This window comes from Anopheles merus, chromosome 3R (genome assembly GCF_017562075.2).
Source record: "Anopheles merus strain MAF chromosome 3R, AmerM5.1, whole genome shotgun sequence".
NCBI classification, from domain to species: domain Eukaryota; kingdom Metazoa; phylum Arthropoda; class Insecta; order Diptera; family Culicidae; genus Anopheles; species Anopheles merus.
Window position 1 is genome coordinate 19,540,812 of NC_054084.1, and position 15,748 is coordinate 19,556,559.

Genomic DNA, 15,748 nt, shown 5'->3' on the forward strand with positions numbered 1-15,748 from the left:
TCTGATCTAGAAGCGTAAAATACTGTTTAAATCCGTGTTTTACAATGTACTTGATTTCCATGCCAACAAACAAAACAAAAAACTATTTTGCGATGCATGATTCAAAGTACGCAACTGTCAAAATCTGATTTGAAGTATCACAACTGTCAAAATAGGTATAATTTGTACAACCTGTTTGTTGAATATTTCCTCTGACAAGGGTGGAAAGTCTAAGTTTGTACCGTAATTCGTTAAACTCCCTAATTAATTAGGGTTTCGGCTTATTTTTAATTGTTTTTATTTTTTTTAAATATGTAAACTATTTCTCATATATTTAAGAATTTATTTCACGATTTAAAGATCGCTACCCAAAATTGGTTGAGTTATGAAGTATGAAACTTGTTGCAACGATACATATAAATCCTGAATTAGAAATTCGGAAAAAAAATAATTTAAAAAACCCGTTGAGAAACAACGTTTAAACTATGGCCAATTTTTTTTGAAATTGTTTCTCGTGCTTGATTCATGTTGTTAAGCTCAAAATGTAGGTTATATTTCTTTAATAAAATTTAAATATATGCATACCATTATCAAATATGTACAAGAATGGTAATTTAATGCAATTTACAGTTTAGACTCTTATGCAAACACAATTCTATGCATCTTTGCAAATGCTTGTGTAAACAATTTTCCTTGCTTTCTTCCCATGTAGTTTCAGTATATACAATTCCCTTACAGTAATAGTTTCAATCCAATTTTATTCCTAATGCAAACTTAAACATCTAAAACACACACACACACACACACACACACACACACACACACACACACACACACACACACACACACACACACACACCAAAAAACTCCTTCAACACATCCCACAACAGCACACTCAAAGTGTACCGAACCGAAACGAAACCCTTATTCCAAAAAACCCCGTGTAACGATAGGGTGAAAACCACCAAACGCAAGCAAAAGTGTACAATCCTGGCCTGAAGAATTAGTTGGATCAAGTGCATTATTATGCCCTTTGATCCTTACCTCGCTGTTCGGTTTCGATCCTTTCTTCCCCGTAGCCCCGTTTTCAAAAAAACCCGGGAAAAACTACCTCATCACCCGGTAGGATTACCGGCTCGTTAGGGAACCTCGTTGATGGGTGATTGAATTAGACACTATTTATTATCGTTTGTCGATGGGATATCATTGTGCACGTGGAGCAGTGGGGGAGTTTCTCTATCTCCATCGAAAGGCACGTTACAAAAAGTGAGCATAAAAATCCACAAAAATCCACTTCAACTAAATTCCGCCATAAAAAAAAACCAGACGATGGATATTGGAAATGGTGCAAAAAAAAAAACAGGGGAGCAAACAAAAGGGCCCAAAACTCACATTCCCACATTCACATTGCACCAAAAAAGGGACGCTCAAAATCCACTTCACAAATTGTTATTGATGATTCCGGATAAGTTAAACGAATCCTCCTCAACCTTTCCCCAAATATATCCCCCGGGTTTGATTATCGTGAAGGCTTGGCGGCTTGATAACGAAACCAATCCACCCTCGGTGGGTGATTCTGCCCGTCGCTATTCGCGAAGCTTCGCGTTCTTCCTGCGCGACGCTAATCCGGGGGCGGATGATGAGCTAGGATTCATTTTTCATGGCCGAAAATAATGCGAAATTAAGTTGCTTGCGCGCGGAAAGGAAAACTGTAATGTCTGTTTTGGTGGACGAGAAGACCCGCTCGAAACACGGTTGATCGAATTTTTCGTTATGCTAATTCCATCCCCACCACCACCACCACCACCACGCCAACGGCCTCGTGACGCGATGGCTGGAAATTGAAATTTCCACCAACAGCGGTGGTGGGTCCATTCGGAACCGTTACCTACAATTAATGTTGCAACAATAAATTTGCTGTGCGGAAACACAATTAACTGTGCTGGGTGGAAGATGTGCTGAACCGCACCGCCATTGAGAAATTGAATTCTTAATTATAATTTCGCCAAAGTTTCGCAAACAGATTCGCGTCGATTGGTGGGGCGAGGAGCTGGTGCGGAGGAGCGCCGCGTGGCAGAGGATTTCGTAATGAAATCGTTCTTCGCTTTCGGCGAGCGGAATAATGGTATCTTCTTGGCAACTGAATTTATTCTTACTCCTCTTTCTCTCTCTCTCTCCCATGCCACTGTAGAGCGTGGGTATAAGTGTGGTGAAATTTGGCTCTCTTGGCTTTTCCACTCAACCTTGCTCGGGCTCGGAAAAGCTTTCCAAACGATGATGATGATGCTGCTGATGGCGGTACTGAGTTGGATACATTTTCCTCCCGAAACCAACTCCTGACTGACTTTGTACACGTGTGTACACCCATGTCTGTGTGTGTCTGTCTGTTTAATAGAAGGTACGGGATGGGCAAGGAAAATTCCTAACTATATTAATCCTATCTCTTCTCCTTGCTGGATGGGAATGGGAAATTATTATCATTGCACAAAATTAGGATCCCTCCGAGGGATTGTGGCAATGTGATTCATTTGAATGATTTCATACAGCAGTTTGGGCATACATGGATGGAGGGGGGGGGGGCATACATTTGAAACTTCCCGGCTGTGTTTTGTAATTGAGTTCCAAAACCCGGTGGTAAAATTACTGCCAGCGTTAGCCAGTAGTTAGGATACTATTCCCCAACGAAAAGGTGTTCAAAGTGAAAGTTGCTGCAAAAAAAGAGTTCTACAACAGTTGTAAATACGAATATAAGTAAATGTGAGACAACATTTAAGCGTTAAGTGGCCAGAGTGTCAGGAGTCTGTGATGAAAAATGCATTTGAAAAAGGCTCAAAATGATGGGATATTATTAAAATACATTTTTCTAAATTAAGTATTAATATGGTTATGATTATTATGAAATATGTTTTTTTTTTCAACAAAAGAGTGCATTTGTAGTTAAAACTGATTTCAATTATAAATGGCATAAACTCTGTTACATTAATACTTTAAAATTTTCAATTGCTTTAACACAATATTATGCTTTTGAAACAAGCCATGCCATATCCACAAGATGTCTTTCATTGAATTAAAAATAATTGACAAATTTACCTTACTATACTTCGTTTTTATCTCTTTTATTTATTTATTTATTTATTTATTTATTTATTTATTTATTTATTTATTTATTTCTACAAATGTCCGCCTCGAGGGCTTAACATTGTTTCTTAATTACTAAGGAAAGGATAATGATGAGGAAAACATTGTTTCTTAATTACTGAGGAAAGGATAATGATGAGGAAGAGTGAAGACGAGAACGGAAGAGGAATAAAGGAGTGTTAAAATCGAACAAATGATAGTATGAATTTAATGCAATCTGAGCTTTAAGGAATGGGTCATTTTGCCCATATCGAGTTAGCCGGGTGGGAATATAGAGAGGAGGCCTATTGCGATTTTTTGTGTCTGTTTTCCGCTCTGCTAGGTTATGTTAAAAACGATTTACTAACTCTCAAACACTGTGTTTAATATTGAAAAATGTATCTATTTACTTAAACACATATTATATTACGAGGCTTAATACAATTAAACGTAAAGACCATTGTTTTCAAAACGTTAATTTGTCATGCAAAGTCATTTAAATTAAGCATGTTATTTGTTTGTCCCAAAGGCTGTACAAAATTATGTTAATTTTAGCCGATTCTAACGCTAGCATTATACTAAAAAAACGTACGTTACAAACCAGGCCCACATTTTAAATTGAAACAAAATATTTTTACATCAAGAATCAATTTAATTGTTAAATGTAAACAGCAAACAATCGAAAGAACTTCGTTTTAAATACGAAAAGCTATCGCACTACCAAAAGAATCCAAAAAGAAACATAACCCACCGTCTGATAAATTGCACCGAAAGTGGATCTTGACAACACGCGATAAAGAATCCGGGCCCATCCCTTCCGCCATGCTAAGGGGCGCGCCCGGAGCGCCCGGTTCGGGTGAAATTTCATTTTATTGTTCTCCATTATTGCTGCGCAAGGTATAGAAAACAAAACAGCAGCAACAAAAAAAAAAAACCCCAACCATTCGAAAATGCTTCTCCTGCGCAAAGCAAGGACAAAATGTGATTGTAGCGAGCAAACGAAACGAAAACACTTTGAGAGAGAGAGAGAGAGAGGGAGAGAGTGGGTGAGGTGATGGGTGGAGGGAAGGGTGTAGAAAATGGGGAAAACTTATCCCCACTATAAGTTTTCGGGGCGCACTTCTTTTCGCTCACTCGGCAACACAGCAGGCGTGGAGAATAGAACAAACAAAAAATAGAAGAAAATCTGCACACACACACACTAACAAAGAACATAATGCACTACCACAGCACAACCACAAGTCGAAGACACAACACGCCTTAAGGCGCATGTGCAGCGAAACAAAATGGAGAAGCAACCAACACCAACACAAAGGACAACGGTAGAATCCACCCGAGAAGGGCATTCTTGTGGAAACGTCGCAAAAAAAAGCTTCACTTCTTCTTCTTCTTATCTTTAACTGTGTTTTCTTTTGGCGCTTGGAAAGACCCAGTCAAGGGACTGGGAACGTAATTTGGCCTTCCCACTTTCCATGCATCCCTCCCGTGTAGCAACGAGCAATCGAGCAGCCATGGCTCACTAGATGACGCTGTGTGTATAACATTTCGAATTCAATCAGCCAATTTCGTTCACTTATTGCACGTTTTCGGCTTCGAGTTTTCGAGGGCTCCGCTCGATCGGCGGCAAGACTTGGGGGGGCACACGCAACTCCCCTTTTTCCTCTCACTCCCCTCATGTGGTGGGTAGACTTCATTTAGGACCTAAAGTGAATTGTGCTCCCCCGTGGCAAACCCGAAGGGGCCAAGGCGGACGACGAGCGGTGGACGAGCAGGAAGCTGAGGAATTCAATTTGGTTCGTTATTTAAGCTACTGATTTGGTAAAGAGAGCAAACGGAATCAAGCCAGCAGGGAAGCGGGCAAGCAGCATTTGGATTTTATTTCGAGAGCTCCCCTTTCTCCCGAAGCAAAAGTTGATACGAGTGAAACGAGCGACCGAGTGCAAGATGAAGAGGCAGTGTGCTGCCAAAACTTGCCTCTAACAAGATATATGCTCACATACACACACATACACACACAATAAGACCCACCAACGAGACCCACAGAGTGAGACGGAGCATCCAATTTGGCAACAAATCTAATTCCAATTCCGGCACGCGCTGTGCCTTCTTCTCTTCGGCTCTTGATTGCAGGTCTGGTTCCAGAACCGGCGGGCCAAATGGCGCAAGGCGGAGCGGCTGAAGGAGGAGCAGCGCAAGCGGGGCGGTAGCGGTGGGACCGACGGAACCGACTCCCAGCTGATGGGCGATAAGGTAAGACGATAAGGTGCCTAGCGAACGCAGCGCAGAGCTGTTTCCGGGTGTCGATGGAATTCTCTAAAGAGTTTGAAGGAAGAAAGGAAAAAAACGGCATTCGAAAAGGGAGGGAGATATCATCTTTGGGAATGTGTGCCAACACACGACAAAAGGGTGTATATTTAGCTTTGAGCCTTTCAACATACTTCATCTCTCCCTCTTTCACGCTCTCTCACTCTCTCTCTTCACAGCTCGATACGGATAGCCGGGACTCTAGCCCGGATATTACCGGCGATGCAGACGATGACGATATGCGCAGCTCCAGTGTGCCCCCGATGAGCCCCCGGGTGGACTCGGAACCGGAGCGACCGGGGTCGTCCACCCAGCTCCATTCGGCCCACTCGCTGTCCCAATCCGCCTCGAACAGTGCCGGAACGCCGTCGCCCGGGTTGAAGTGAGTGAAATATGATAGACATACTATTCATTGCTTGTGGTTGAAGAAAGTTAGAAGTGGGTTTTGATGCTTTGAGAAAGCTGAAACCGGTGCTATAAGCATGCACATCAAAACCTATATCTTACTATGTTTATATGGCTGATTTTTGTTTTTTCGAATTTTCGCCGCACGGTTTATTGACCATTTTGTCGCTTTCTTGGCATTTTAGTAATATTTTCACAAACAATTATTGAAAAGAAAAACAATTAGTGGAACACACTTCACGATATGTAGTTTGTTCTTCTATTTGGCGTAGCGATCTACGCGCTCATGCCGATCTAAACAGCCATTTCAATCTTATCCTTATGTACTAAGAAACCGTGTAATGAGTTCTTGCTACGGGATATGTACCTATGACACGCATCTGTTAAGTCGTGTGACAGCTTAAAATGACTTGGTCTTTTCATTTCTTACTATCATTTCTTGATAAATGGATGTAATAGTAGCAACGGATACATGTTATTTTGATATTTAAAAGACTTTATTCCTTAAACCATACCTTTAAAGCTAATGCTGCTGGTTTCTTTCAGCTCAGCTTAGAAGGTCGTACAATTTTGCTCAAGCTAAATTGTACCAATTGTATATATATATATATATATATATATATATATATATATATATATATATATATATTTAAAGCGTGTTATATACATATACATCAATGGTTAAGAGCCATCATCAAAGAGCAAAAAGAATCAAAGAGCCGCATTCATGGTACACGAGCCGTACTTTGCCGATCGCTGGCCTAGATGTTTGGTGTATTGTTATCGCACCAAGGCCTGCACCCAGCAAGTGCATAATCATAACATGACAACAATGTTGCACATTTGTCTGTGCCTTCGTGTTAATGAATTACCAGTACAATAAACATAGCAAGAGAAGCGTGAAAGCGTGAGAAAGTAAGAGTGAGCTCTAGGAAGCTTATCAGACATTTGCATTCTTAGGACAAATCAGTAGGAATAACCAAACTCTCCTTGAAATTATGAATAAACAATAGGAATAGGGGCGGTGCTGTGGTACCTCATACCTAGAATGGACCGTATCCCCGTAGCAAGGATTGACTATCCGGCTGCATGGTAATGAATTAAGTCTCGAAAGTCTGTATAGGCCGGCATGTCGGCATGTCTGTATAGGACGTTACGCCAAATAGAAGAAGATGAGTGATTGGTAAGAAACTTTTTTTTTTAGGAATCAAGCCATTTCTTGAGACACAGCACTAATGTTCGATAGTAGCAGCGGTCGACAACATTTGAGGTAAAAAAAAAGACAAAATGTACAAAATTTTCAAACGGTTCCAAGCGAAGATAAATCAAGATATATGATCGGTAAAGAGCCATCATCCAGAAATCAAAGTGCCACATGCATGGCTCACGAGCCGTACTTTGCCTCTCACTGACGTAGATTGTTTGACGTATTGTTTTCGCACCAAGGTCTATGCATCGAGTGCATAATCATAAAATGAAGGCTGGAGGGACGACATTGGTCCACATTTGTCTGTGCAAAGTGATTATGAATGACCGGGTTACACAGTTCAATAAAAATAGAAAGAGAGCGAGATTGTAAGAGAGATAAATTAAAAGAGAAGGGAGAGAGGGAGGGTGAGAGAAAGAGAAAGAGAGAAAAAGAGAGAGAGAGAGGCCATCAATCAGAAGAAAAAAACAAACCGTTCTTGAATCCAGTCCAATATAGCAAGTAACAGTTAACAAGTCTGAGTTTGTACAATCTTACCATTTTGGTTGCGATGATTTCTGACATTTCGATGGAATGTTTAGTTTACAAAGTTCCCATTTTAGTTAACAAAGTACAGCCTTATACTTTTTCATACTTACAAAAAAAAATTTTTGTCTTTTACGAGAAATAACCAGTCAAAAGTTTCAAACATAACGAATCATTTTCGTGTTTGGTCAAGCACCGTAAACTAACAGGTTGAACCGGGTTCTATGAGAAACAATTGACTAATTCGAAATTGTTACAACGAATTTCAAAAGTGGATTTATTTTTCCCTCCTTTGGTAACGATATGTTATGTGAGTTCGTCGTAGCGAAGACTATAAGTAACAATAGTTGCACCGTGGAAATAGAAAAGTTACGCTAAATACATGCTGAGGTCGAAAAAAAGGACCGGGCGGGTGGTACAGTCGTCAACTCGAACGACGCAGTAAGATGACCGTTGTTCAAGCCCTGAATAAATCGTGCTCCCATACGTGGGACTGAGTATCCTGCTATGGGATCTTAATCAATCAGTCGCTGAAAGCCAAGTCCACTAGTGGTTACCGACAACGATTGTGTGCCAAAAAAAAAAAAAAAAAAAGCAAGGACACGGTTCACTCTAAAGAAAGGCGACCGAATCGTTTTGAGTTCAACTATAGTGTTTTACCTTTTATTACTCTGTTCAGACTACACTACATCCATAGCATCTCTTGCTGCTGTTTGTACATGATCTCCTCCAACCATTGTCGGTGAGGTGTCAAACTGGTGAAGATCACCTTACCTTCACAGCCCTGCGTCAAACTGGACACGATACCATGTACGATGTATTGTTTTTCGTCGAATTTCTTCATTACTGGACCTCCATGGTCAATCTAGAAGTTTTAAGATTATATTAAAAAAAAAAGTTAGATTTACAACTCAACAACCACAACGAACATTATTCACCTTGCATATTCCTGGCAATAGCGTTGTATCCTTACTTATGCAGCTAAGATCGCTGTAATCAACATTTTCTCCTACACTGCAATTATCGCCATTAACATAGTATTGTACCGATTTTCTGGTGTAATCATTATAATTTTCCAGATAAGAAGCTCCTACCAGAATGTCGGGAGTTCTCCAATCACCATGCTGCTCCTCCGACCATATACATGCTGGATATATTTTATCTAAATTTGCATACACTCGTAGCTTTATAACGGCGATATCAAAATATGGGCGGCCCTTTGTGAACCCTGGATGAACAGTCACTGCTTCTATAGCAGCACGATCGCTATCAGAGCTAAGGGCTACGTATCTTGGCGGTCCTTTACTGGAAGTTACACAATCCGCCGATGTGATAACAAACTGGTAGTCAACCAGGAGTCCACCGCACTGGTGGATGTCCGTTTCGTATTCCTGCCATAGCAGCCCAACGCGACTTCTTTTCCATACTTCGTCAACCTTACCGTACATGGATGGGTTCAGTTTACGATTGTAACAGTTCACTGCAGCACAGGCTGTGAGAAAATTGATACAATTGATGTCTTTTGAATTGATCTTATATCTACTACACACTCACCTTGGTAGCTAAACGACTGACGTACTTCCTGCTCGATCCAATCCAGATACGAGCTAACACTTGTGTACACTCCCGTTGATCCAACAACGCAAGGAGTTCCAAACGAAACCACACCTAACACCATCGGGAAGATGTTACCGACCAAATCGTGTAGATCCGTTTGCAGTGGGCCTCCTGAGTCGCCTTGACACATGTCCATGGTTGCACTATTTGCACACAGTTGATCGTAACGCAAGCCTTCCGGCATTTCGTGCCGCTTGGTTCGTAAACGTTCAGCACATATTGTCTTGTTTAGGGTCTGTAGTTTTATTTTCTGTAGGGTTGAGCTCAGGCTTCCTGCCAACTCCGTAGCACCAAAGCCCACCGCGTCCATCAGGTCTCCCGGAGCGTCTGGTTCACGCCACAGACACGCAACACAAATTGCTATGTTTGATTCAACGTATTGCCAGAGTTCAACAACGGCAATATCGTAGTACTTTCGCGGCGGTAAATACAGCGGATGTTTGATAAAGCGTGCGATAGGAATTTGTTGTGCATACCTGTCATCCTCGTAGCTGGCGAGATTTGTGTCTCCCAATCGTACTGTATCCGGAGGAATGCTTCAAAAAGAATATTTTTCATTCTGATAGAACTTAAAACCGATAACAGTAACTCTACTTACTTGTTTTCGTCAGCAGAACAATGAGCGGCTGTTAAAACGAACTTCCAAGTTATTAAACTGCCTCCACAAAGATAATCGATTGTTGGGTATGCGTTGTAATACGTTCTTATCCACCCGATCGCGGCCATGTGTTGAAACTGTCCTGCAAAGGCTCGTTTCCCGCCGTATGCCGCTGGTATATGCTTTAGTTTATACTTATTGTTTGGGAAACGTTGCTCACATTCTGAAATATTAAAAATCCAATGAGCTTCTCCAAAACTACGAAAATTAAAACAATATTCACCATCAAGGCTATTTCCTGGGGTGTATTGTAAAGGAGGACGACGCAAAAATACAGATCCCTGAGCTAAGCTTGCTAGCGATAGCAAGATTGGTAGGAAAAGGACCATACTATCAACGTTGCTTCAATTTTCTCACGCTGAGCTGTCTCACTGTACTGACGAGTGTCAGTCAGCTGATAAAGGCATAGATGTGCTTGCTACTGGCAACTGGAAGAACCGGTAGGGGAACGCGGGGCCAAATGGTCGGGTAGGGTGAAATGATCACCTTCAAAATTGGCAAATGTACACGCTGAAAATTAGTTCTAACGATCCAAACGCATTAAATACATATAGTGTTTGTTGTACTCCAAGAAGAAGAAGATCGAAAATGCTAGCAACTCAATCAATTCAGTTGCTTTCATGAGTATTTTCATAAAATTAAGTAAAAGCTTACTTTAATACAACGGACCGATTGAAAGCAAAGTAAGCAAGAGATTGTATTTAAATGTTTTTTTTTAACTTAGTTTTAATTTAATTTTGTCTACTTTTGCTTAACTCAGTTAGTATATCGCAACTTCAATCACCGACAAACCGACATGACACTGGCGTTACAAAAGTGTCCCACACGAAAGTACTGTCATTTACCAGTGAGGCGAACACTTCTGTCAAAGTAAGCTCTATTCACTGCTGCTTCGATGTAAACAACTTTTCTAAATACAAATGGCGAAGGAAGTGTGAGGCAAGATTTTGTGAGAATTATTGGACAAAATACCCAGGAAAATCATTTTATAAGTTTCCAAATCAATGCAAAAGATGTGAGAAGTACATAAAACAATACGCATTGGAATTTGCGAAGAAAAACAAAAAGGGGATTTAGCAGTTTCTTCTCTGTGTCAGTGTAGTAAGCGAATCATTATAGAGATGGCGCTAGTGTTTAACGTATTTTCATTTGAAATAAGGAGACAACTTTTGAAGCCCATTTTGTTCGAAGTGTCACGTCGGTTTGTCGGTGCTTCAATTGCATTTGATTTGTAATCACAAACAGCGAATAGTGAATCACTAGAAACCGAAAAGCAAAATAGTGCCTATGCTGGGAACAACTTAGCATTTGCATGCATCTGTAACGTGACCAAAGGTCCGTTTAGTGATGGAGTGTACGGTGATGGTCAGATATTCCAAAGAATAACCATTAAAACATAAAGCATAGAATACCAAATTAAGTGATATTCTATTACCCTAGTACAGTCTAAAGTCACTGATTGAACTTTCACTAAGGTGAATCTTCAAGGGACCGTCTGCTTAGAGAAATATGTATGTATGTCAAACTAATGGAGTTGTTGCTATGTAATATCCAAGAAACCACTGGAAACATCCTGGCATCCTTTGACAAATATTTTTGTCATATATAATATTTGTTCATATAATATATTTGTTCATATTAGAGAATTTCGGCTACCAAATCCCATATGCAACAATACATCTTGAAGAGACTACAGTCAGAATTCAATAGTTGAACGCTTTTTAGTTGGCATGCTTTTTAGTTGAATGCTCAATAGTTGGCTGACAGTTGAATTAAAAAACGCTTGAGTGGAAAAACCGGTTTATGAAAATTTCACAAAAATCTCATGGCTTGCCAAGAAACATTTCAGATTTTTTTTGTATGGAAAAACGTGCCAACTAAAAAGTACATATTCAGTAGTTGGCAGGGAATTGAAGTTCAACCAGTGAGTTCGGACTGTATATCTTAGAGAGATGTAGTTTATTTCGCTGTATGTTTCACCTTGTGGTAACCAAGGACCATAAATTACTATAGGTCGGTCCATCCAGTGTACTTCGACAAATGTTCATTTGACAGCTAGGGTGTCCAAATTTACTTAGCAACTCATACAAAGTTCCTATCTGCCAATCTCCATAGAAATCTGCATACATCGTGCTTACGAAAATCCTGCAGTCTATCTAAGCACCTTGGTTGGTTGAAATGAAATTTTGGATGACAGTTTACAACAATGGGGCCCTTTCCGTTGTAAGTTCGTAGGCTAAACCAAGATCTATTAAGGAGAACAGGTCGATGCAAAGCCCGTTGCTAGGTTGCCATTTTCAACTCGCTTTTGACAGTTTCATGAAAAAGTGTTTACAAACAAACGGCTAATAGTTAACGCGCAAAAGTGGACGAATTTACTATTAGGAAGGTTATATTGGTTAAATTTCTTGCGGTCAATCACTTCTGGACAATAAAGGAGAAGTAATTGCAGTCTACTCTGTATTCAGAAACATTGATAACCCTTTTCATTGTTTGCCATTCCGTGACCACAAACCACTACCGTTTGCAACGGTCCTGCTGGAAAAACGAAATGTTTAACATGTTCAACTGGGTTAAAGAAGTCCTTTTTACTTTCAATTGAACACTGAGAGTAAAATGAAACATCCAATCGACACACACTGGTACAATAATACAGGTGATAATAATAATACTAATAATAATAATAATAATAATACAATAATATACAGGTGGGCTTATCCCAAGGTGTATGAATTTAGAAGCCTGATTTTTATCTCTTCTGCTTCTGAATGAAGATTTTAAGAGTGTTTCAAGTATTCTTCAAGCCTCAAGAAAGCTTGTTTGAGCAAAAGTGTTCACCCGTCCTGTCAAAAAGTAATGTTCAAATTTGGTTATAGCAAACATGCTATGGGACCTGGACTACATACACTTTGATTCTGGATTCCATCACCAGACCTCTTTAATGCACCTTGGGATAAATGTAAACACCACCTTGTTTTGCCATTTTCCGAGCAGGTACTCGAATCTAATTGTAGCTTTGAGGCTAGAATAATCTAGACTGAAAATTGCAGGATAGTTTTGTGTGTGGTTTTGTACGCAGTGTTTGCATTATTTCAGCCTCCAACTGTCAAACTCCATACAAAAAACAGACTAGAATCGTGAAGGGCCCCAATATTGGTCAAAGGATGCCATGTTTTTGCCGTGGTTTTTTGGATACTTCATAGCAACACATTCATCAGTTTTACATACATACATACATATTTCTCTATGCCGACGGTTCCTTGAAGATAAGCCCTAGGGAGATTTTACTGTAATTGTAGTGTAAATCATTAAGCAACGTAGTTTTTTATGTTTCGGTGTCTAAAAGGCCACCTTTGGATGTTCGCGTTTACTCGATCACTAAACGAATTTAACGCAGAGGCCCAAAACGGTTACGGCAGTCGACTGGGGTAGGTCAGTTTGAGAATATCTTCTTGCAAGAATACCTGACGAAACGGACGCAATGGCACAGTAAGATGTAGAAAGCTCATCCAAGCGAAGATAAAAAATATCTAGAACATATCTAAGGAAGATGCGTGCTCTTGCCGCTGAGGTAATTTTCATATGTTTAATATTCATTTATTTAATTGTTGAAGAAGCTAACACCTGGTCCGGCAATAAAGCCTTGAGGTCCTAGTTCAAAGTGCAATTCGTATGTTTTTGCCTTGGAAGCAGAAGCGAAGCAGATGACAGATAAACATGTAAAAACTGTAAACATGAACAGATAAAAATATGTGAATGTTCTAAGAAATATATGAACAGCCACAGGGTTTCGAAGGTGTTCTGCTTCCTCTGTTCTTTTTGTGTGTGTATTTTTTCACTATTTTTATGCATTTCCCAGAAATGTTGGGATCATTTGTATGGATCTGCACAATTTGCATGGTAAAACTCTCTCTAAATAAAATGCCCTTTTTTCACATTCCAGGTTCGCTCAATACTCCGCCCCGAGCCCGGCCCCGTCCGTCTCGGCCGACTCACCGATCGAGGTCGGTGGCCCTATCTCCCTCACGACCACTTCCCGCACCCCGCCGAACGATTCACCGAACCAGACCGCCAGCAGCAGCTCAATTGCCGGCCTGTCAGCGGTCACCACCACGCCCAGCTTCAGCAGTCACATTTTCGGCAGCTTTGCAGAAAGGTAGGTTAATAATACATTATTATCATATTTTAGTGCGATTTAACATCCTACTTAAAAGGTCAAATTAAGTTTTTGCGTTCCCATGGTTGAGTTGTACAAAACAAAATTCAATTGAAGAAATCCTCACTTCTACAGCTATGAAATGGAAGCGTACAACGGCCTAACAGCAAACACAAAATCATGAGAAAATATTCCACCACACGCCGCACGGGTTTTTGCCTTTTTGAATGTGTTTATTTGTTTATTCGATCGTTTTGTTTTGCCCACCAAAAACCATTGTTCTGCACTCCCCCTTCGAAAAAGCCCTCCGACGGTGAAGCCTCCTTGTTTTCATCCAAGTAGCCCATCGTTTAATGTGCGCACGTGTCGCGAGAAGAAGCACAACACCATCCAGCGTCCGCCTACTTTGGTTGGGCTGTAAATCTTTCCCCACCCCATTCACGCTATGCAAAACAGATCGAATAATTAAGACATCGGCATCAACAGCAACAACGTCATCATCATCATCATCATCATCGCCATTGCCACTGCCTTCCTGTGTGTGTGTGTGTCACACATTCTGATAGCGAAAATACGTTACGACACGCGTAATTAAGCCAACCAACTCTAACTCACTCTCTCTCTCTCCTATCCCGCGGGCCGCCTTCCGGTTCCGGCGACCATGTGTGGTACAGTGCAGTGGTGCCTTTTCTTCTACCATCCTCGTCGGGGGATTTTTTTTTCCTAATGCAATTAAAGGACTTTCGCACAACCGTGTGTGCGTGAGTGGCACGTGCCGGCGCAAAATGTTCAGGCGCGCAATACGCGCAGCGGCGTCGGAAGTCACCTCCTGCAATCAACCGGCAGGGAGCCCTCACTGTATGCCCGCTATTTGGTGCAGCGGGAGAGGGTGCAGGGTAACAAAGCATCCCAGGACGACACTGGCACTGTGGCACGGCATGAGATTGGGCATAACATTTGCCAAATATTGCTGTTAATTGTCCGGGACCGTCAAGGCGGGAAGTTTGTGCTGAGGTGGCGGGAGTGGCACTGGGCAAGATGCTTAACTTCGTATGATTGTACCCCTGAGGACGTGTACCGGTGTGACATTTAGATGATCCGCACAGGTCACCGGCACAGGACTGGAGTGGTATCACCGGCGGACTGCGAGTAGGGATCAATAAGGAGGGGGAAAACACTGGTCGTGAACCCGGTCGGTGACACTGGCCCTTTGACGCATTAAGGGATCAGCTTGCTTTGTTTGTTTGACGGCGCTAGAAGGGTATTTTGCAATGTTTGTTGTAGCGTGTTGAAGCTCGACAAAGAGAAATCCGGTTCGAAGGACCATTTAATGAGGTCGCTTGCGGAACAGTTTGGTAGCGTTTGCTCGAATTTGAATGCAAAATTCTAAATAATTTATCTTTTTTTTGTTTAATCTTAATAATTTATAAAATTCAGTTTCTGGTGCTGAGTTCATATAATAATCATTTTGAATTATGGATGAAAAAACACACAAAACTCATTTCTTCATTGTTAAAACACATTCCTTTCAAAACACGATAAAAACCTTATCACACAAAATCAATTTCTGTGCTCTGAAGCATAGAACATGCCCAACAACATCGCAAAAACTCATAATGGAAATGGAAAACCGGTCCAAAAGACCGTATCGTTAAACAAAAAAAGCACGCTCGAAGACGAGACACCGGCACACTCCACCCGGCCGCCAAAACAATTATTTACCTTGCGCTCGGAAAGCAATTTTCCGCAAATTTAATTTCCCCATACACCGAGCAATTAG

The 15,748-nt window shown here is 41.0% G+C and overlaps 2 protein-coding genes across 3 annotated transcripts in view; one reads left to right on the plus strand and one right to left on the minus strand.

The window, feature by feature from the left end:
- The window catches only part of LOC121596331 (homeotic protein ocelliless-like), an 86,900-nt gene that overhangs the window by 42,759 nt on the left and 28,393 nt on the right, over positions 1-15,748 (plus strand). The window contains exons 1-4 of one of the 2 annotated variants that reach the window (XM_041921178.1): positions 4,258-4,418; positions 5,227-5,346; positions 5,580-5,782; positions 13,756-13,968. In XM_041921178.1, coding sequence (XP_041777112.1) covers positions 4,383-4,418; positions 5,227-5,346; positions 5,580-5,782; positions 13,756-13,968 — 572 coding nt within the window. In that variant the 5' untranslated portion in view covers positions 4,258-4,382. Of the gene's footprint in view, positions 1-4,257; positions 4,419-5,226; positions 5,347-5,579; positions 5,783-13,755; positions 13,969-15,748 lie in introns of those variants that run through there. The other variant, XM_041921177.1, reaches the window with a different exon arrangement.
- Positions 9,436-10,165, minus strand: LOC121596334 (serine protease snake-like). The gene is made up of 4 exons (XM_041921181.1): positions 10,036-10,165; positions 9,753-9,975; positions 9,631-9,690; positions 9,436-9,566 (listed from the first exon to the last, which is right to left on the minus strand). The coding sequence occupies exons 1-4, from the start codon at positions 10,139-10,141 to the stop codon at positions 9,515-9,517; spliced, it is 441 nt and encodes a 146-aa protein (XP_041777115.1). The 5' UTR covers positions 10,142-10,165; the 3' UTR covers positions 9,436-9,514.